The sequence below is a fragment of the Taudactylus pleione genome, unplaced genomic scaffold (genome assembly GCF_031769625.1).
Source record: "Taudactylus pleione unplaced genomic scaffold, aTauple2 ptg000488l, whole genome shotgun sequence".
NCBI classification, from domain to species: domain Eukaryota; kingdom Metazoa; phylum Chordata; class Amphibia; order Anura; family Myobatrachidae; genus Taudactylus; species Taudactylus pleione.
In genome coordinates this window covers 795,001-819,092 of record NW_028284890.1, presented here as the reverse complement: position 1 = coordinate 819,092, position 24,092 = coordinate 795,001, and the positions used below count along the sequence as shown (strand labels likewise).

Below are 24,092 nucleotides of genomic sequence, written 5' to 3'. Positions count from 1 at the left end.
TTAGTCTGACACATTCAATCTATGTTTAGTTCTTTCACATCTCAACCTTTAAAATTGTGGACCTATTCAGGACTATTCACTCTTAAAGCACAATCAAAGACTAAAGGCTCCCATACACGGGCGATAAAGCAAGCGATCCGACTGAGTCGTACAATTTGCTTGCAATATCGCACCGTGTATGGCCCCGATGTCGGGCCGAGTGTGCTCCCGTGGGGTCGTACATCACACCCCCGATCTTTCTACATAATCAAAAGATCAGGGGATGCGATATGCGATCCCATGTATGGCTATGCGGGTGGGGGAGCCAGGATATCAAGCGGTCGGCCACCCAATTGCACCGTATGTGTCGGACGATGGATCGCCTCGAATGGTGCCATCAGAAAAGCCATGCCACCAAAATAAACATCCAGCAAGCACGCTTGGCAGCTCAGCAAGAGAGGCAAGCAGCCACTGAAGAGAGAATCACACCTCAGTATTGAGGTAACAGTGTCTACATATTCTATATAAATGGATCGATGGGTCCTTTTCAGGGCTAAAACATGTTAGCACACAGTGAGAATCCTTCTCAGGATCAATGGAATGGGGTTATAGGCGAGGACAATGTAAAAGATGAAGGCTGCAGATGTTCTTCAAGGTCCATTCTTCAACCAAGGCAATGCTGGGTATCCCAGCTAGTACTAAATGTGGTATTTTGTGCATGCTACAAGAGGTCTGACAGATACCACTATAAGTATACTATGGAATAGTACAAGGGGAAGCAGAGATTTGTTCATGGTCCTCACAGACACTGGCAAATTATAAATAGCCACATAAACATTAGGTCACTACAAACCTGTTTTGATAGTTTGAAAAAAGACAAACGGACAGTAGAATCCCTGAGTTCTGCCCAAGTTTAGCTGATAATGGCCACACTTACATACCAAAGCGCAATCCTGGACTCTCCCCTATATAATAATAATAATGCCACATATCAGTGTGTGCTGGGAGCCGTGTTATTCCCCCTCATATATCACTGTACAGTCCCCTCTCCCCTATATAATAGTAATACCACATATCAGTGTGTGCTGGGAGCTGTGTTATTCCCCCTCATATATCACTGTACAGTCCCCTCGCCCTATATAATAATAATAGCACATATCAGTGCGTGCTGGGAGCTGTTATTCCCCCTCATATATCACTGTACAGTCCCCTCTCCCCTATATAATAATAATACCACATATCAGTGTGTGCTGGGAGCTGTGTTATTCCCCCTCATATATCACTGTAGTCCCCTCTCCCCTATATAATAATAATACCACATATCAGTGTGTGCTGGGAGCTGTGTTATTCCCCCTCATATATCACTGTACAGTCCCCTCTCCCCACTATATAATAATAATACCACATATCAGTGTGTGCTGGGAGCTGTGTTATTCCCCCTCATATATCACTGTACAGTCCCCTCCCGCTATATAATAATGATAATATCACAGATATCATATAACAAGTTACCTGACATAATCACCAGAGATGTTGCCGGTTAAAATGGCGGCTGAGGTATCTGGAATCTCTCGCTATGTAGCCCCGCCCTCTCCGCACCGTCACGTGTTAGGGTCTCACTCTCGCTGTTGTGTATTTTGTGCAATCTGATTGGCTCTTCGCTACGTCCGTCATCTCATTATCAGGAGGCGACGGCTGCAGCCATAGAGACGGCGAGTGGGCGGAGTCGCTTCGTTACAGCCTGGCCGTACGATTGGCTGACGTTTCTTCCCCCCGTCGGTATCTGTGGCATCATGAGATCCTCTCTGTAATGACTCTGACCATACATGTCCACAGTGCATGAGGCTGGCGGCCATTTTCTTGTATACCAGGCCTGGCAGTTACTATGGGAGCGGCGGCCATTTTCTCCTGGTCTGAGCCCTGCCCCCTATTTATCACGTGATCTCCTCCGGGCAGCGCTGTAGACACAGAGTCACTCAGTCATTGTCTCATCCTCTGCTGCTGCTGCTGCTGCCGGGGAGAGGGGGCACAATAGGAGCAGAGAGACACCGGGGAGACTGCTGCAGGGGAGGGCAGGTAGGATGGTGACAGTCCTGGTGCTAATCTGTATTATTAAGTGGTGATAACAGTCTTCCTCCCTGCAGGTATAATCACATAGAGGGGACATGCACACGTAGGGATGGGGGGGTTCTGAGCACCCAGAAACCCCCCCCCCGCCCACCAATCGATAGCGTAGCGTCGTCGGACCAGTGTCGCCGCCGGCCGCGGTCCAGGTCACCTCTGTCAGTATGTGCAGTGCAGACCACACAACACAGTGATAAATCACACGGCCGGCGCCAAGTAGTGCGCACGTACACGGCGGTGTGTTCGCTTTGGCAGCCAATGAGAGTCAGACTCTCATTGGCTACTACATCCACGGAGGGGACCAGGGCTGGAGGTCACTCATGAGCTCCGCCTTTCTGGCTCTCGCAGTGGGCGGAGGGAGAGGTGCCATGACATCTCTCTCCCATAGTGCCGAGCGGGAGGACGGAGGAGCAGACGGTAAAGAAATTAAAGGGAGATGTATAAATCTTTATATGTATTTAAATGAAATGAACAAAAACATTTGTGGTTTTCATTAAATGACCCCCACCCACGTGCCCCCACATTAAGTTAGGCCTTTTTGGATTGGTTTGGGCTTCTTATTCATTTATCAGTTGCTTGTTTTCAATTTTAATGTTGGCAACAGTGACTGTGGTTCTGCGTTATCATTAAGCGGGTGGGATGCACTACGGTGCCCTATTTTTATAATACAGAGGAGGCTGACCCCGTTATTATAATGCAAGTGGTGCAGACCCCGTTGTTACTATAATACAGGTGGTGCAGACTTAGTTGTTACTATAATACAGGTGGTGTAGACCCCATTGTTACTATAATACATGTGGTGCAGACCCCGTTGTTACTATAATACAGGTGGTGCAGACTCAGTTGATACTATAATACAAGTGGTGCAGACTCAGTTGTTGCTCTAATACAGGTGACTCAGACTTAGTTGCTACTATGATACAGGTGGCGCAGACCCCATTGTTACTATAATACAAGTGGTGCATGTGTTACTATAATACAGGTGGAGCAGACTCTGTTGTTAATATAATACAGGAGGTGCAGCCTTAGTTGTTACTATAATACAGTGGTGCAGCCTCTGCTGTTAGCGTTCCCGCTAGGTGGCTTTAGCGGAGCGCCGCGCCCTGTCCGATTTTAAAAAATCAGAATGTTCCTGACCCTTTTGGCGACACCCCGATAAAATAACATTTCGGGTGCCGTCCCCACCTGTGGGCCGCAGTGTCCTGCGGGTGGGTAAAATAGCGGTGCAGCGATCACTGCCGGTAAATAGGTGCCGTGCGCATGTTACTATAATGTATAAATATAATTGTCCCCTGGATTTGGCCGGATATCCAAACAGAGATTTCTCCTTTTCTTTACACAATTCAGCTTCCCTTAGGGTTTATCACCTCAGACCTGGATAATGGATACTCTAGGAAAATAAAAAACCAGGTGCGCACAATGTAATACAATTGTACATTTATATAGATGAAAGTACCATAAACATGAACATTTAAGGTAAAACAAAACATCTCATCACAAGCCTGGTGAGACTGAGGAATCTGTATCTCCAAACACCGACGCTGTGGGCCTGATTCAGAGCCGCTTGTAAGCGGCCGCTCGTTCGTTCGGAGCGATGTTCGCACATCTGCGCATGCATATAGGTTTTAGTACGCATGCGCGAACCAGTCAGTGCGGTCAGAATTCGTATGCTCGCAAAATAGCGAATGCCTGGTAATTTGAGTGACAGGATGAGGCGTTTGTAGGTGGTAACAGGGGAAGGTGCTTGAAAACGGGGAGTGGAGATCCGAACGCAGGCGTGCCAAACGGTCAAAACGGGCGTTTAATGGGAGTGCATAATTAACAAAGCAGCGTCATTGACCACGTCACTTGGGTGTCTTTTAACCAGAACTGCTCGCATGATTGCGGTAGGAAAAACCAACCACAAGAATAGCGAGCAGTTCATTCGCCTTTCGATGTACTCGATTAATCTAATAAATAGCGGAGATGACTTATGATGCGAGCGGCCAGGGGGAGTTTTTATCAAAAAAAGTCCGCATGTTTTGTTCGCTCGTTCAGACATAGAGGCGTCAACAGACCGCAAAGAGCGAACGGTCAATTTAAATAGCCAGCCCCTTTTTTCTGGACGAGCGAGCGTAAATAGCGTCCGGCTCTGAATCAGACCCTGTGTCCGTTACTCTCTGAGACAGCAGATGAAGCTTTACAAAGAGCCGGCGGGGAGTTCCGATATAGCCGTCAGCGCGTGAGTGCCACACCTCGCTGTAAGGTCTGTCACAGAGTAACCACATGAATCACCATCCCAGGCGCTCCCAAATGCATTTCATCCACAAAGACGTCATCAGTGGGTGTGTTCAAGTGCCCCATACACTACCTTATATCCAGCTGTCACTCATCATTATATATAATACACAAAGACTTTATCAGTGGGTGTGTTCTAGTGCCCCATACATTACCTTATATCCAGCTGTCACTCATCATTATATATAATACACAAAGACTTTATCAGTGGGTGTGTTCTAGTGCCCCATACATTACCTTATATCCAGCTGTCACTCATCATTATATATAATACACAAAGACTTTATCAGTGGGTGTGTTCTAGTGCCCCATACATTACCTTATATCCAGCTGTCACTCATCATTATATATAATACACAAAGACTTCATCAGTGGGTGTGTTCTAGTGCCCCATACATTACCTTATATCCAGCTGTCACTCATCATTATATATAATACACAAAGACTTTATCAGTGGGTGTGTTCTAGTGCCCCATACATTACCTTATATCCAGCTGTCACTCATCATTATATATAATACACAAAGACTTTATCAGTGGGTGTGTTCTAGTGCTCCATACATTACCTTATATCCAGCTGTCACTCATCATTATATATAATACACAAAGACTTCATCAGTGAGTGTGTTCTAGTGCCCCATACATCACCTTATATCCAGCTGTCACTCATCATTATATATAATACACAAAGACTTCATCAGTGGGTGTGTTCTAGTGCCCCATACATTACCTTATATCCAGCTGTCACTCATCATTATATATAATACACAAAGACGTCATCAGTGGGTGTGTTCTAGTGCCCCATACACTACCTTATATCCAGCTGTCACTCATCATTATATATAATACACAAAGACTTCATCAGTGGGTGTGTTCTAGTGCCCCATACATCACCTTATATCCAGCTGTCACTCATCATTATATATAATACACAAAGACTTCATCAGTGGGTGTGTTCTAGTGCCCCATACACTACCTTATATCCAGCTGTCACTCATCATTATATATAATACACAAAGACTTCATCAGTGGGTGTGTTCTAGTGCCCCATACATTACCTTATATCCCTATGTCATTCATCATTATATATAATACACAAATACTTCATCAGTGGGTGTGTTCAAGTGCCCCATACATTACCTTATATCCAGCTGTCACTCATCATTATATATAATACACAAAGACTTCATCAGTGAGTGTGTTCTAGTGCCCCATACATCACCTTATATCCAGCTGTCACTCATCATTATATATAATACACAAAGACGTCATCAGTGGGTGTGTTCAAGTGCCCCATACATTACCTTATATCCAGCTGTCACTCATCATTATATATAAAACACTTTTGGGCGATTCAATTGTTTTATCGCACCCGATCTCCCGTCTAAAGTGACGGGAGATCGCTGGGCGCTATTCAATTGTCGGTCGGGTTTAGCTGGGTAAAACGGCTACTCCCGACCAAAGTGCTGGGCGCGATCGCAAAAAGTGTAGTTTGGGCACCCAAACAGGTCACTTTTCACCCATTTCAGCTTGCAGCCCTCTGCAGCTGCGATCTGAAATGGTGCGCCTGCAGCTTATCGCGCCCGTCAGGAGCAACAATTGAATAGCTACTGTCGGGTGCTTAGGTGGGGGCAATACAATTGAATAGCTCCTTTCGGGCATACAGGTGGGGGCGATACAATTGAATAGCGCCATATTAGTGTAATAAGTCTTGTGCTATTCTGATCTTTTTTTTCGGTTGTCTTTTTCCTCCTTATAAAATATAGATGTTGATTAGATCCAGTACAGACTATTATTATCTCTGCACTGTGTTATTATCTATGCACTGTGTTATTATCTCTATCCTGTGTTATTATCTCCGCACTGTGTTATTATGTCTGCTCTGTGTTATTATCTCTGCATTGTGTTATTATCCCTGCACTGTGTTATTATCCCTGCACTGTTATTATCTCTGCACTGTGTTATTATCCCCGCACTGTGTTGTTATCCCTGCACCGTGTTATTATCTCTGCTCTGTGTTCTTATCTCTGCTCTGTGTTATTATCTCTGCTCTGTGTTATTATCTCTGCTCTGTGTTGTTATCTCTGCACTGTGTTGTTATCCCTGCACTGTGTTATTATCTCTGCTCTGTGTTATTATCTCTATCCTGTGTTATTATCTCTGCACTGTGTTATTATCTCTGTCCTGTGTTATTATCTCTGCACTGTGTTATTATCTCTGTCCTGTGTTATTATCTCTGTCCTGTGTTATTATCTCCGCACTGTGTTATTATCTCCGCACTGTGTTATTATGTCTGCTCTGTGTTATTATCTCTGCATTGTGTTATTATCCCTGCACTGTGTTATTATCCCTGCACTGTGTTATTATCTCTGTCCTGTGTTATTATCTCTGTCCTGTGTTATTATCTCTGTCCTGTGTTATTATCTCTGCACTGTTATTATCTCTGCTCTGTGTTATTATTATCCCTGCACTGTGTTATTATCTCTGCACCGTGTTATTATTCCTGCACCGTGTTATTATCTCTGCACTGTGTTATTATCTCTGCACCGTGTTATTATTCCTGCACTGTGTTATTATTATCTCTGCACTGTGTTATTATCTCTGCACTGTGTTATTATGTGTAAGAATAAGTGTAATAGGGAGAACTATTACAGGCTTGTAATTTTTATCTTATAATTATCCTATACCTTTCATTATTCATTATAGGTTATATTTATGAAATAATATACCTGCAAAAATGCTTTTTTAAGATGTTAATGTAATTTATTATAAGGTACTGTAAAAGTTTATTATTAGATGTTATGGAATCCTAACAATCGCTATACCCCTAACAATTATTTAAACCTGAAATAATCGCTGTCCAAACCATAAGTGTGGTTCCAATGCACAAAATATTATTATTGCAAGTAAAAACAAAAGTCACGCGCTTTGATCTGGACAATGAGCGCAAAGATCATAATACAAAAGATACAGCCAATACATACGCATGCGCCCCGGTACCAGGTCCCAGCCGATCAATCCTGACATCTGCAGTCATCAAAGTGGTAACGACTGATCACTAGCCCATAGGTGCATGTATATATACTCTTACAAGATATAGCAACACAATGTGGACAGACAAACACTGTTTCATTGGTTCTTGCTCCTGGATGATCTTCTTATTGGACAGTTCTAGGGTTATGTCCAATCTTCCAACAGTCTCTTGAGATTACATTGTCTTTCTTTAATTGGTTTCAAAATTAACTACGGAAACTGCATACAGAGTTTTACATTCATAACCAATAATTCACTATGATCCTTAATTCCCGAACACATGATTCGACTCCCTTGCCAATATAACCGGATATCTGGAAATAGACAGGGTATCAGTATAGTACCAAACATGCCATGTCTACTATATTGCATACCTTAAATATAAATTACATACATTTAACATCATTATTAATACTTTTTATAAGAACCATAAAGTGCAGGAACCTTTTATGAGTGCGGGCATAAATATATATATGTTTGTGGTCGCTAATGTGCATCTGTGTTTTAAACTATGTATATACATCAGTAAGTACACATGCGTCCACGTGTACTTATATGATTGTATATGCAATCACCAATGTGTATACACATCAATAAGTTCACATGCGTCCACGTGTACCTATATGACTGTATATACAATCACCAATGTGTGTATGTTTGTCTCTGCAATAGCAACTGTGTATATGTGTGCAAGCATTGTGGATACATATGCGATTGTCTATGTGTATGCATGTATATATCATGAATTAATATATATATTATCTCTCTTTATGCATTAATTGACATATTTGATATTACTTCTGTCTGAACTAAAAAATGACAGACAATGAGTTCTCACAGGTGGCAGCAGATGCTGGATGGAATCACAAATGTAAATTCTAGTTTGTTTAGGAGTCAGACATAAAGACAATGGTTTATTTAGAGTACAATTACAGTACAATTCAGTTCTTTTTAACCACATTAGCATTGGACACAAGGCCTACAATTGCTAACAATAGCCAAACGTCTAACAATTATCTCTAAATATACATTCAGAACACTCCTTCTGAGCATATCAGTGTCTGTGTTATACTTCAATTGTCATATGCATACTATATCTGTATGCAGAGCAAACGCTCACCATATCTTTGTGCATTCCAATTGTTTCAGACATGTCCACAAGACTTGTCTGTCATCTCTGAATATATGAAATCTTTAAAGTTATATTTATATATATATATGTGTATTCATGCGCATTTATTCTGTAAGGACTTTAACAGTGTGCAGTTAGCACGGCATTCGCACAACGCTAAAATAGCACCGTATACCATCTGTATGGCATCGTGCTAAAGACGCAAAATGGCATCTTTCAGACAACTCAAAATGGCGTCTTCAGATCTTAAAGATTTGGTCCTAGCCAATCATCCGGCTTCGACACTGTGTATAGTGATCAGTGTGTATGAGGTGTGTGATATCAGTGTGACCTGTGTATAGTGATCAGTGTGTATCAGGTGTGTGATATCAGTGTGATCTGTGTATAGTGATCAGTGTGTATCAGGTGTGTGATATCAATATAATCTATGTATAGTGACCAGTGTGTATCAGGTGTGTGATATCAGTGTAATCTGTGTATAGTGATCAGTGTTTATCAGGCGTGTGATATCAGTATAATCTATTTATAGTGATCAGTGTGTATCAGGTGTGTGATATCAGTGTGTCCTGTGTATAGTCATCACTGTGTATCAGGTGTGTGATATCATTGACCTGTGTATAGTGATCAGTGTTTATCAGGTGTGTGATATCAGTGTGACCTGTGTATAATGATCAGTGTGTATCAGGTGTGTGATATCATTGACCTGTGTATAGTGATCAGTGTTTATCAGGTGTGTGATATCAGTGTGACCTGTGTATAATGATCACTGTGTATCAGGTGGGTGATATCAGCGTGACCTGTACTCTGTAATATTGATTATAATTATATTTTAATAGACAAGTGCGCTGTGAGTAACCAGAGAATCTTTACTAGAAGTGACGGAAGGATGAGACGTGTCCTGCATAAATCACTAATCACTAATGATGGACAAGGATAGAAGTTGCATGACTGATAGGATACTAAATCTCACCCTGGAGATCGTCTACCTGCTGACTGGGGAGGTGAGAGGATCTGGGGGTGTCACAGTGACATCACTTATATCTATAGTAATATTAAAGTGACATGACTGGGGAGGTGAGGGGATCTGGGAGTGTCACAGTGACATCACTTATATCTATAGCAATAATACAGCGACATGACTGGGTAGGTGAGGGGATCTGGGATTGTCACAGTAACATCACTTGTATCTATAGTAATAATACAGGGACATGACTGGGGAGGTGAGGGAATCTGGGAGTGTCACAGTGACATCACTTATATCTATAGCAATAATACAGGGACATGACTGGGGAGGTGAGAGGATCTGGGAGAGTCACAGTGACATCACTTATATCTATAGTAATAATACAGCGACATGACTGGGTAGGTGAGGGGATCTGGGATTGTCACAGTAACATCACTTGTATCTATAGCAATAATACAGGGACATGACTGGGGAGGTGAGGGGATCTGGGATTGTCACAGTGACATCACTTATATCTATAGTAATAATACAGGGATATGACTGGGGAGGTGAGAGGATCTGGGATTGTCACAGTGACATCACTTATATCTATAGTAATAATACAGGGACATGTCCGGGGAGATGAGGGGATCTGGGAGTGTCACAGTGACATCACTTATACCTATAGTAATAATACAGCGAGATGACTGGGGAGGTGAGGGGATCTGGGATTGTCACAGTGACATCACTTGTATCTATAGTAATAATACAGTGACATGTCTGTGGAGGTGAGGGGATCTGGGAGTGTCACAGTGACATCACTTATACCTGTAGTAATAATACAGTGACATGACTGGGGAGTTGAGGGGATCTGGGATTGTCACAGTGACATCACTTATATCAATAGTAATAATACAGGGATATGACTTGGGTGGTGAGAGGATCTGGGAGTGTCACCGTGACATCACTTATATCTATAGTAATAATACAGTGACATGTCTGTGGAGTTGAGGAGGATCTGGGAGTGTCACAGTAACATCACTTATATCTATAGTATTAAAACAGGGACATGACTGGGGAGGTGAGGAGATCTGCGAGTATCACAGTGACATCACTTATATCTATAGTAATAATACAGGGGCATGACTGGGGAGGTGAGAGGATCTGGGAGTGTCACAGTGACATCACTTATATCTATAGTAATAATAAAGGGACATGACTGGATAGGTGAGGGGATCTGGGAGTGTCACAGTGACATCACTTATATTTATAGTAATAATACAGGGACATGTCTGGGGAGGTGAGGGTATCTGGGACTGTATTCAGTGATATTTGGTGTCTCCCTCAATACACAGGAATACACAGTAGTGAAGAAGACATCCGATGAGTGTTGGACACCCAGCAGCCGTCCCTGTGTGTCAGGAGGACTGAGCAGGACCCAGAGCCTCATCACGGTGCCTCCACCTCACTCACTGATAAATGAGAGACACAATAAACAGAAGATTTTGGAACTCACCAACAGGATCATTCAGCTGCTGACTGGAGAGGTGACTGCTGGGAATGGGACATTATATAGGTCACTATAGCAATGTCTTACATAAATTTAGCCACAACTTTGGCTTAATTATCTCTAGCCGATGCTGACAATCACTCAGTAGCACAAAAGATGTTACTTCCGCTCACACACCTCAATCAGCAGCAGGAAAACACATTGTTAGTACTTGTAGCACAGCACATTATTAGTCCAGCAGATATATTGCAAGCAACAACTTTCAATAGTCCACCTCCTATGTACACTGTATATGGTACTGTCACCCAGTGAAATATTTTTAGAGAGGTTTTCAGTTGTATTCCTCTACTCACTTAATTACACCCCCCCCCCCCTTTCCCCCTCCCGCCCCAGTGTGTGCAGTGTTGGGTATCTGAATCCTCCTTGGAATGGATCATAAGGAACACAAAGGGTTACTGATAGTATCGGCTGTAGCTCGTAAATGTTTCCTCCACACCATGATACTGACATACCATTCCTTGCATAGTTTTATTCAAAAATAATCTGTTTTTCGTGCAAGTATTAAATGAATTTGGTGGTATCCTCTTTGGACACTTGTGTGAGGAGACTCTAAGACTTTTTGAAAAATGTTATTGATCTCCATACATTTGTCATTGATAATATTATGTACAAATAATGGTGAAGGAAGTGTCCAGGACGTGTTTTACCAAGTTTGTGGCTTCCTCAGTTGGTTTCCTTTCTAGACAGATGTATTTTATTTTTTTGTGTTTTGTATTCTTTTTAAGGTTGATGTTGTGACTAATATTAAAGTTGAAAATATAGAGGAAGAAGAAGAGACCTGTTTGACTGATACGAAGGCAGAAGATATAGAGGGAGAAGAAGAGACGTTTGTGACTGATATGAAGGCAGAAGATATAGAGGGAGAAGAAGAGACCTGTGTGACTGATATGAAGGCTGAAGATATAGATGGAGAAGAAGAGACGTATGTGACTGATATGAAGGCAGAAGATATAGAGGGAGAAGAAGAGACGTATGTGACTGATATGAAGGCAGAAGATATAGAGGGAGAAGAAGAGACGTATGTGACTGATATGAAGGCAGAAGATATAGAGGGAGAAGAGACGTATGTGACTGATATGAAGGCAGCAGTTATAGAGAGGGAGACGTATGTGACTGATATGAAGGCAGAAGATATAGAGGGAGAAGAAGAGACGTATGTGACTGATATGAAGGCAGAAGATCTATATGGAGAAGAAGAGACGTATGTGAGTGGTGATCAGCAGTGTAAGGAGGAGGAAATCCCTACAGATATCACCACAGGTTAGTAATAAAGACTTATTACAGAAAAGAATCACATACTCCTTACAGTACAACACAGGGCCGTAACTAACTATGGGCGACAGGCCAGTATATGAAGCCTATCGGGTGTCCTTAGGACAGTTATCGTTGCACTTACTGAAGCAGCATCACACCCCTTCTGCGTGTTGTGCGCTCAGTGGACGGGGCCAGCATAGGGTGCAAACGTGCCCTATTACAGCAATCCCTTATTCTATGTGCTCAGCCAAAGCTTGGCCTGGCCTCATACTACATAGGATAATGGGCCTGATTCAGAGCCGTTCGCTATTTGTGGTCGTTCGTTCAAAAACAAGGGATGGCTATTCAAATGATCCATTCGCAAATTGCAGTCTGTTCCCACCTCTAAGTCTGAACAAGCGAGCAAAACATACGCTCGTTTATTTGATAAAAACGCCCCCTGGCCGCACGCACCATACGTCATGTCCGCTATTTATTAGATTAATCGAGTACATCGTACAGCGTATGAACTGCTCGCTATTCTTGTGGTTGGTGTTTTCAACCGCTATTTTGCGAGCAGTTCTGAGTTAAAAAAAACCAAGTGACGTGGTCAATGACGCTGCTGTATTAAATATGCACTCCCTTAAAACGCCCGTTTTGACCTTTAAGCACGCCTGCGTTCGGATCTCCACTCCCCGTTTTCAAGCACCTTCCCCTGTTACCACCCACATACGCCTCATTCTGTCACTCAAAATAGCAGGCCCTCGCTATATTGCGTACCAACGATTTTCGGCCGCACTGACTGGTTCGCGCATGCGTACTAAAAACCGTACGCATGCGCAGATGTGCGAACATCGCTCGGAACGAGTGTACTGCCGCTAGCGAGTGGCTCTGAATGAGGGCCAATATGCTGAATATTTTTGCTCACTTTTTAATAAGGAGAACTAGTAGACATTTCTGTATGTTGAAGGGATCACTATGAGGGTGGGGAACACATCTTTTGGGATTCAATCATTTCCTCCCACACTACTCTCCTGCTTTGTCACAATGAGAATTTGCAATAAAAAAAATAAAATCATGTAAACATTCCCCAAAATGGCGACCTGTGCGCATTTCCAGCTTCTCTTTCCGTACATCCCATGGATATTGCGCATCTTTCCTGCAAGCCTGGAGGCAGCAGTGTCTTGTTCACGTGCCTTCAGCTTTCATGATCTAGTACCGGCCTGGCCAACCTCTGAGCCTCCAGCTGTTGTGTAACTACACATCCCAGCATGCCCTGCCACAGTTTTAGCATTTCCTAATAACCAAACTTTGCCAGGGCATGCTGGGACTTGTAGTTTCACAGCAGCTGGAGGGCCACAGGTGGCCAGGCCTGTACTAGACTGTCTAGTATGTCAGAACACATTATATCTATAGTATATGAGATATACTCTCCTGTGATGTCACAGTAAAGTAAACTCCAGCACAAGCATAGTAAATGAATAAGACACACATGTCCGTGCCTGGGTTACCCATATTGTACATGGTACAAGCTGCGTGGCGATAGTAATGCCGTATATGAATACAATACAGAAAGACAATTGTTGTGGGATGTGGTCGGGGACACAAGCCACGCGGCTGAGATGGCCACCACGGCATAACATTATGTGCTATGGCACCATCAGAGGGAAATATTGGCATTATAGGCTTTATGCTGGCTGCATATGTAATGGTGTAGTATGTACGGTGTGTACAGCTGGCTGTGGTATCTGAGCATCATCTGGTGGCTGCACCCCCAAGGCTGTTACCTCCCAGTGCTGGGCACAGTGTAGGTAATGTGCAATGTTAAGAGGACGAGAGGCTGTATTGTAATTCCTACTTATAACTAGGTTGGGTATGAAATACCGGCAGCTCTCATCATTACAAGAGCGCAGCATCGCTAGACAGTCCCCTAGATGTCTGCACTGCTGCTCTATCACACCTCCATGGCACCGTGACACCAGCCCTCGGCTTGGTTCTCCAGGCGGGGCTTCAGGGGGAACCTAGCTAGAAGGCTCTTTGTACCCCGGACTGGAGCCGGAACTCAAGGGGACAGGTAAGGTGGATCCCCGTGGGGACCCGCATCTATTCGCAGTCTTGCCTCCAGTCTCAGGAGACAGACCAGAAGTGCTGATGTAGACACCGGTGCATCCAGGACTCCACTAGACCTCCAGGGCAATACATATACTAGCGCAGGGGACAAATTGCGGCCAGGGCCCCGGTGGTTGATGTCAGCATAGGGGAGACGACCCTCTTCCTGCAGCTCCTCCCCCGGCTCAGGGTGTCATTCCACTGCACTCTTGCCCCCCTTGAGCTGCTCCTCCCTCATCTGCCGCCCCCTCTTAGACTCTCGGTCTCCCTGTATGCCTCTACCAAGGGCCAGGCTGTACAGCGCTATATCCTACCAGACACTGCGGTCTGTGTAATTGATTTTAGTGCCCACTGCAGTAATATTGTATACTCTGCATTGTATGTGACTTGTGCTAGCGCTGCTGTCTGTCTCCTTTTATCCCCAAACTGTCAGCTTATACCTTTCCCTGTTTTCCATTATAACCCTGGCATACTGATGTATCCCCTCACATGTACCTCACATCTCCCTATATTTGTGAGGGCTATCACATACTATATATCGGTGTTGCGCACTACACTGTGCCATATTGCACATATATGTGGGTTGCTCACTGCATGTGCCAGATCGTGTGTTAGATTACTCTTGCAGCTATGTCTGGCAGAGGCAAGAATAACAAGCAGCCTGCTCCTCCCACTCTGGTGTCTTCAGAGGACCTCATTCAGGATGGTCTCTGTACATCTTGTTATACTGCTCCTGGCCCATCAACCCCTGTGTCCTCTCCTCAGGAACCCCCCAGGGTTACTTTTTCACAGGTGTTTGCAGAAATTAAGGACCACCTAGCAGTCCCTGTGGTAGCTCCCCCTATGGGATGGCCACAGCAGGTACTCCCTGCATATCCTTTGCCTCCCCCATGGGTAGATGCACTTTCTACCTCAGTGCAGAGTCTGGCGGATACCTCTACTGCCTTTCAACAAATGCTGCAAAAGGAGAGACCCTTACCTAGTAAACCCACTAAGCGTGCTTTGCTATCTTCCCAGCCCACCCAGCTATGAGATTCTGAATTATCATCTGGGGAGGCAGAAGACGCAGATCTCTCTCTCTGACTCCACCATCGGGAGAGGAGGAGCCCCCCTCCAAGTTAAATAAACCTGCACTTGTGAGAGCTGTAAAATCTATCCTTCAAATAGAAGAGGCAGAACCCACTTCTAAGGCAAAAGAGCCACTAGTTAAGCGACAGAAGGTAGTTTTGCCAGAGTTTTCTCACTCGGATCAGGTATCTGATCATATGAGTGAAACATGGAATATACCAAGGAAAATTTTTGAGTTGCTCAAATGCTTAACTTCCTTTTACCCTCTTCCAGATACTGATTGCACTAAATACGATGTTCTCCCTGCAGTAGACTCCCACGTGACATGTTTAGTTAAGAATGCTATGTTACCTGTCCATACTGCAACCTCCTTAAAGGAGACTACGGATTGAAGCTTGTCTGAAATCTACATACTCTCTTACAGGAGCTATTACTCGTCCTTCCAGGGCTACGGCCTGGGTGTCAAAAGCCATTGAGAGTTGGGCAGAGGCCCTAGAAGTTACATTTCCCTCTGATGCTTCGAGGGAACAGCTGTCCTACATATCTCACATTAGAGATGCAGCCTCCTATTCAGGTAAGCGGCTCTGGATACTGGTCTCCTGGCTTCCAAGGCATCTGCTACTATGGTAGCCCGCCGTATTGTTTGGCTTTGCTCATGGAAGGCAGATTTGGACTCTAAAAGGGCATTGGAGTCTCTGCCTTATTCTGGGGAGATCCTGTTTGGCCCAGAATTGGACAAGATTTTGACTGCCTTGGAAGCTTCCAAGATGGTGTCCTTGCCCTCTGCATGTACTACGAAGCCTCAAATGTCATCCTTTCGACCTCAAAGAAAAGCTAAAGGTCAGTCCTTTCCAAGGCAGTCGGCATCCACTAAGGCCTCCAAGCCTAGGACCAAACAGACCTGGGCTACTAGACGTCCACTTACCAAATCTGTGGACAAGCCTTCAGCCTGACGGGGCAGGCCTCTCACTTGGTTCTTCCAGGGTGGGAGGCTGACTTCTTCAATGCGCCCAGTTCTGGCATCAGACCATATCAGACGCCTGGGTAAAAGAAGTGGTCTCCAATGGATATGCCCTCTCATTCCTGAGGAGGCCCCCAGCAGTTCTTTTGCACAGGACCTCCATCGGACCAAGCAAAGCCCTGCTGCTCCAGGAGGCCATTCAGTCCTTAATGCTCTCAAGAGTAATAATTCCGGTCCCCCCCTTAAAGTGAGGGAAGGGCTATTATTCTACCCTTAGTTGAGAAGTCCAACGGGTCTCATCGGCCTATCCTCAACCTCAAGTCTCTAAACAAGTTTATCAGGGTGCCCAGGTTTCATATTGAAAACCTTCACTCTCTTGTCCTGGCGTTGGAGCCTAGAGATTTTATAGTGTCTCTGGACATTCAAGACTCTTACCTACATGTAACTATAGCGCCTTCTCATCAGCAGCATCTCCGGTCTGCTATACTGCAGCAACATTACCAATTTCAGGCTCTGGCATTTGGCCTTTCTACAGCCCCTCAGGTCTCTTACCAAGATTATGACATTGTCAAGGGATCAGACTGCTCCCATACTTGGACGATCTCTTGCTGTTGGCAAGCTCCCCAGAAATTTTTCACCCCTATTTACAGGTAACCATTGATTTTCTGCAAATGCAAGATTGGCTGATCAACTGGAAATCATCTTCCCTGGCATCTTCTCAAATAATGGTAAATCTGGGTGCCCTTCTGGACTCTCAAATTCAGAGAATCTTCCTAACAGCTAACAAAATCTCTGTATTACAGCACTGAGGGCCTGATTCAGACCCTCTCGCGAGCGCTATGCGTTCGCAAGCGCGTCGATGGTGGCCCAGTGCACATGCGCACGACGGAGCCGGCTCCGTCGTGCGCATGCACGAGACCCGGATAGCGACGGGCAAACCGTCGCTCCGGGTCTCGTACCAAAGGGGGCATGCTGTCGATGTTGAGTGACAGTACGTCCCCTTTGGTGGGCGGGCCGGGGGAGCGGCTGCCCAAACTGAGGTGTTCCCATGTGGGGGCCGCCTCCGTTTGGGGGCGGCCCCACTGACATCACGAGTGATGTCAGTGGGAGAGATTTCGGCTCTGTTAGAGCCGAAATCTCTTTGGGGCTTGCGACAACGAGACCCTACCACAAGGGTCTCGTCACAAGCCCGATGGTCGCGATGGTTTTGACCATCGTGACCATCTTCCTGGCCACTCACTATAGCTGTGGGTGGTCACCCACAGCTATGCGAGCGGCCAGGAGGCCGTTCTAAAAAAAAAAAAAGACCGGCCCTGATTCAGAGCTGGCGCTCGTTCAGAGCGTCCGGCTCTGAATCAGGCCCTGAGTGTGCAGACTACTCCACAGTCGAGAAGTGTCAATTCATACTGCAATGCAGACCTTGGGATCCATGGTGTCCACCTTTGACATGGTGGACAGTTCAGTTTCACTCCAAGCCCCTACAACACCGTATCCTCTCTAGGTGAAATGGGCTGCTCCATCTGCTCAGATCCTAGATGATGGGCATCTCCCTGGAAGTTTGCCTGTTCCTAGCCTGGTGGCTACAGACGTCCCACTGAAACAAGGGGCGACCCTTTTGGATCCCGGACTGGGCACTCCTCACCATGAATGCTAGCCTCTGAGGGTAGGGTGCAGAGACCAGCCAGCACTCCTTCCAAGGATGCTGTACTCCAGCAACCAATCAATGTCCTGGAATTCTGAGCCATCTACAGGGCCCTCACTCTGGCTCAGGATATTCTGCAGGTCAGTACAAGTACAATCCGACAATGCGACGGCAGTGGCCTACCTTAATCACCAAGGAGGCACTCGAAGTCAGGCAGAAATGGCAGAGGTGTCCCACATTCTAACATGGGCTGAACACCAGCCAACTCTGCAGTGATCATCCCAGGGATTTTAAATTGGGAAGCAGATTTCCTCAGCCATCACGATATGCATTCAGGGGAGTGGTCTCTACATCCAGAAGTCTTTCAGCTCCTGGTGGACAAATGGGGTCTACCAGATGTGGACCTCATTGCTTCATGACACAACCACAAACTTCCAGTGTATGGGGCCAGGACAAGGGACCCCAATGCGGCCTTCATGGACACATTATCTGTGAGGTGGACTTTCCATTTGGCGTACCTCTTCCCTCCAGTCTCCCTTCTTCTTCGGATTCTTCGGATGTTCAAACAGGAAGGGGGCATAGTCCTGTTGTTAGCTCCAGATTGGCCCAAATGCCATTGGTACTCCGATCTTCAAAGTCTCTCCATAGTCGTTCCTCTGTAACCTCCTCTATGACCAGACCTGTTGTCTCGGGTCCCTGCCTACATCCGGACCTGACCAGTGTGTCTTTAATGGCCTGGTCTTGAGACATCCCTCCTAAGGTCTAAAGGGTTTTCTAGCTCTGTGGTCCAGACCTTGCTCAGAGCACATAAACCGGCCTCTGCCAGGATTTATCACCGGGTATGGCATGCATATTTCCAGTGGTGTGCTACTAGAAACTATGGCCCTCAGGCAAGGATTCTAGAAACCCTAAAAACCTATCTTAAGCTGGATTGGTTCTCAGACTCCGCCTAGCATCTCTGAAAGTGCACGTCTCTGCTATGTCCATCTGGTTCCGACCTCCCTTTGTCCCTCCTCTGGCTCCATGGGATTTGTCAGTGGTTCTCCACACACTTCAGGAACCTCAATTCGAACCCCTGGAATCAGTAGATGTCAAATGGCTCACTGCGAAGACTCTGTTTCTTCTGGCTATAGCATCTGCCCATAGGGTATCGGATTTAGGGGCGCTTTCATGTCGCTCCCCCTTTCTAGTCTTTCATACAGACAATGCTGTTCTTATAACGTGCCCTGGTTTCTTCTGAAGGTGGTCTCTCATTTCTACCCTAATGTGGAAAATGTGGTTCCGGCCTTTCAATTACCAGATCTCTTGACAGGTGAGGCCTCTTTGGATGTGGTCCGTGCTCTGAAGAGTTACGTGGAATGTACTAGTTCCATCAGGAAATCGGAGTCCCTCTTTATCCTATATGAATTTCATAAGAAGGGATGGCCAGCTAACAAATAGACTCTGGCCAGATGGCTTCGCATGACTATCTCGCAGGCTTACACGCAGACTGGCCTACCTGTGCCAGCTACAACAGGGCATGACACATTTTTGTAACCTCTAGGAGTCATATTAAAAGTTTGGGAGCCAGACTATCGTCCATTACCAAAATATATGAAAGCTTGTATAGACCACCACATATGCCCTTTCAGTGCCCAGCAACCTCCCCACATGCCATCAAATCACCACACATGCCTCTTTAATGGTCATCAAATTCTGCAACATGCCCATACCAGCCCCTCTAATAGTGTGCCCAAAACTAATGCTTCCTGTATTAGTGCCCCCAATAGTAATTCCCCCAGTAGTAGAGCCCCCTGTAAGTGCCCCAGTAGTAAAGCCCCTCTAAAAGTTCCCCAGTAGTAAGCCCCCTGTAATAGTGCCCCCAGTAGTAAGCCCCCTGTAAAAGTGCCCCCAGTAGTAAGCCCCCTGTAATAGTGCCCCCAGTAGTAAGCCCCCTGTAATAGTGCCCCCAGTAGTAAGCCCCCTGTAATAGTGCCCCCAGTAGTAAGCCCCCTGTAAAAGTGCCCCCAGTAGTAAGCCCCCTGTAATAGTGCCCCCAGTAGTAAGCCCCCTGTAATAGTGCCCCCAGTAGTAAGCCCCCAGTAGTAAGCCCCCTGTAATAGTGCCCCCAGTAGTAAGCCCCCTGTAAAAGTGCCCCCAGTAGTAAGCCCCCTGTAATAGTGCCCCCAGTAGTAAACCCCCTGTAAAAGTGCCCCCAGTAGTAAGCCCCCTGTAATAGTGCCCCCAGTAGTAAGCCCCCTGTAAAAGTGCCCCCAGTAGTAAGCCCCCTGTAATAGTGCCCCCAGTAGTAAGCCCCCTGTAAAAGTGCCCCCAGTAGTAAGCCCCTTGTAATAGTGCCCCCAGTAGTAAGCCCCCTGTAAAAGTGCCCCCAGTAGTAAGCCCCCTGTAATAGTGCCCCCAGTAGTAAGCCCACTGTAAAAGTGCCCCCAGTAGTAAGCCCCCTGTAAAATATCCCCCTGTAAAAGTGCCCCCAGTAGTAAGCCACCTGTAATAGTGCCCCCAGTAGTAAGCCCCTTGTAAAATTGCCCCAGTAGTAAGCCCCCTGTAAAAATTCCTCCAGTAGTAAGTCCCCTGTAAAATTGCCCCTTGTAAAAGTGCCCTATTAGTAAGCCCCCTGTAAAAGTGCCACCTGAACACACACAAATAAAAAAATACTTCCATAAGGCTCGAACCTGCGTCCACTGCCGTCCACCGCTCGTAACTATCGGAGAGACGTCATGATGTCTCTTTCATAGTGCACGTGGGGGGAGCCAGACGCCGGAGCTCAGGAGTACCTCCTTGAACAACTGCTTTGGGACATCCCCATTGCCTACCTGAAAAGGAGAGTTATGGTAAAACTTACGCTTGTTAACTCTTCCTTCGAAGTCCATAAGGTCCACAGGCTACCTGCCCTGATGCATCTGGCTTCTATGGGTTTCTTTTCTTGGTCACTTGTTTCCTTCTCTGTGTGAGTGTGAGATTCTTCAGTGTACCAGTCTTCCTTCTCTCCTCTCCTGCCTTGGGCTTGTTAACTAAACTGAGTTGCCCTCAGGCTGTGGTTGGGGTTTAGGGGGAAGGACCGGCGCATCCTGGGACAGGAAAAAGCTTTTCTGTTGGTGTCCAGTCCTCCAAGCACTGCCTGCACCCTATTGTCTCCCTGTGGACATTGGCCCTCATTCAGAGCCGCTCGCAATTAGCGCTCGCTCGTTCAGAAAAAGGGGGTGGCTATTCAAATGAACCGTTCGCTCCTTGTGGTCTGTTGCCTCCATGTCTGAACGAGCGAACAAAACATGCGCTCGTTTATTTGAAAAATACGCCCCCTGCCCGCTCGCATCATACGTCATGTCCGCTATTTATTAGATTAATCGAGTACATCGAACAGCGTATGTACTGCTCGCTATTCTTGTGTTTTAATTATGCACACATAAAACTCCCGCTTTGACCTTTAAGCACGCCTGCGTTCGGATCTCCACTCCCCATTTTCAAGCACCTTCCCCTGTTACCACCCACATACGCCTCCTCCTGTCACTCAAATTAGCAGGCACTCGCTATCTAGCGAACAAACAATTTTCCGCCGCACAGACTGGTTCGCGCATGCGTATTACAATCCGTACGCATGCGCAGTTGTGCAAACATCGCTCGGAGCGAACGAGCAGCCGCTAACGAGCGGCTCTGAATCAGGCCCATTATGTACTTTGAAGAAAGTGAGTTAACAAGAGTAAGTTTTGCCATAACTCTATTTTGCTCAACACATTTACGCATGCTACCCTGCGTCAGGAGTTCCTACTTTTTGCAAGTTCCTACTCTATGAATGATCTTTCATACACCACTAACTTGTAATTACATCTTCCTCGCCTCCCAGCTACAGAAGCTCATTGTGAAATTAAAACCTATCGCCACGCGGCTGGTACCATTTAACATATGGGTAACATCTAGCGCTGGCCTATTTTATTTTGTTTCAAAATTGTGCCTAAAGACCTGAATGCTGTCAGTCAAGCCGATATGAGGCCGTTTTGGGTACGGCTCACTAGCCTGTGCTTGTTTAGGCGTTAGCCTCTGGATCTGGGAGGTGAGCACATGTTACCAGCAGTGTAATGGTGTTTGATACATATACAATATAAATACTTGTAGGATCGGTTTGATACTGGGCTGTAAGCTTAAATGTTTTGCTGAAGTCCTTGTGCTTGGATTGCTAGATGTACCCAGGTTTGTAGTGGTGGCCCCAATGCCGACAACAATTGTCTTTATGTTTTGTATTAGAATAAACATGTAACCCCTGTGATAACTATAGCATAATATGTGACCGTTATACATTGTACCATGACACAACGGAACTTCCCCATTTGTTACTAATTTGGGGACCTGTAGTCTCTATTGGGAAAACTATCCCTGTTACAGGGAAACATTACTTTTATCATATATTTATTTTATTCCCAGCAGATGGATGTAACAGAAGGAAGATCTCAGAGGGATATCTCATCTTATCTACAGATGGTGACATAGAAGATCACAACATCACCCGAGATTCTCTAGGACAAACCCCTAACACCACAATTATACATCCAGCACCTCACAGTGCACATGTGTCATCTGATCCCTCTGATTATGGGGAATGTCCTCCTGATATCTCAGATAGTGGTACACCTATTACAGCTCTTACAGTAGATAAAATATTTTCCTGTTCTATAGATGCCCAACAGAACACAAAAGTCATTAATGACCAACCAACTAAGACCAGTGCAAAGCCCCATACATGCCCTGAGTGTGGGAAATGTTTCACCTATAAATCAGATCTTGTTGCACATCAGAGACGTCACACAGGTGAGAAACCATTTCCATGCTCCGAGTGTGGGAAATGTTTTACACATAAATCATATCTTGTTACACATCAAAGACGTCATACAAGTGAGAAACCGTTTCCATGCTCTGATTGTGGGAAATGTTTCAAAGACAAAACATATCTTGTTAGACATCAAAGATGTCACACGGGTGAGAAACCATTTCCATGCTCTGAGTGTGGGAAATGTTTCGTCTATAAATCAGATCTTGTTACACATCAGAGACGTCACACAGGTGAGAAACCATTTCCATGCTCTGAGTGTGGGAAATGTTTTACACAGAAATCAGATCTTGTTATACACCAAAGAATTCACACAGGTGAGAAACCATTTACATGCTCTGAGTGTGGGAAGTGTTTTACCAGAAAATCACTTCTTATTATACATCAGAGAAGTCACACAGGTGAGAAACCAATTTCATGCTCTGAGTGTGGAAAATGTTTTACAAGAAAATCAAGTTTACTTAGACATCAGAGACATCACACAAGTGAGAAACCATTTCCTTGCTCTGACTGTGGGAAATGTTTTACAAGATTTGATTTATGTGTAAGACATCAGAGAAATCACACAGGCGAGAAACCATTTCCATGCTCTGAGTGTGGGAAATGGTTTACACAGGAATCAGAACTTTTTATACATCAGAGAACTCACACAGGTGAGAAACCATTTCCATGCTCTGAGTGTGGGAAATGTTTTACACAGAAATCAGAACTTGTTATACATCAGAGAAGTCACACAGGTGAGAAACCATTTACATGCTCTGAGTGTAGGAAATGTTTTACCAGAAAATCAGTTCTTATTAAACATCAAATAATACATAAAAAAAATGAGCTGATAGACAAAAAACACAATACTCTAAGCAATTCAAATGCTTCAAATCTTTTGGCTAATCTATTGTGTTTTGAGGGTATGCAGTCGGAATGCCGATGGTCTAAATGCCGACCATCGGTATCCTGATTGCATAATCCCGGCAAGGGTCTAATGACAGGTGTCGAAATCCCGATGCCGGCGCCCGGCATACCAGACAAAGAGGAAAGCTGGGCATAGACAGCCACAGGGGGGGGTAGGTTAGGGGCTCCCGGGGGGGACTTAGGTTCCGGGAGGGTTAGGCTAGGGGAGGAGGAGGGGTTAGGCACCCCCGGGGGGAGATTAGGGTTAGGCATCCCCCCCCCGGAGATTTAGGGTTAGGCTGCGGGGAAGGGGGG

The 24,092-nt window shown here is 45.3% G+C and overlaps 2 protein-coding genes across 2 annotated transcripts in view; one reads left to right on the top strand and one right to left on the bottom strand.

Moving 5' to 3' along the window:
• The window catches only part of LOC148502622 (uncharacterized), a 158,271-nt gene that overhangs the window by 96,672 nt on the left and 37,507 nt on the right, over positions 1–24,092 (bottom strand). The gene's annotated exons all lie outside the window — the stretch shown is intronic.
• Positions 1,924–24,092, top strand: part of LOC148502621 (uncharacterized) — a 91,058-nt gene continuing 68,889 nt past the window's right edge. The window contains 5 exon segments of the mRNA XM_088449602.1: positions 1,924–2,055; positions 9,381–9,545; positions 10,843–11,034; positions 11,783–12,317; positions 22,487–23,697. Of these exon segments, the coding sequence (XP_088305728.1) occupies positions 9,465–9,545; positions 10,843–11,034; positions 11,783–12,317; positions 22,487–23,697 (2,019 nt within the window). The 5' untranslated portion in view covers positions 1,924–2,055; positions 9,381–9,464.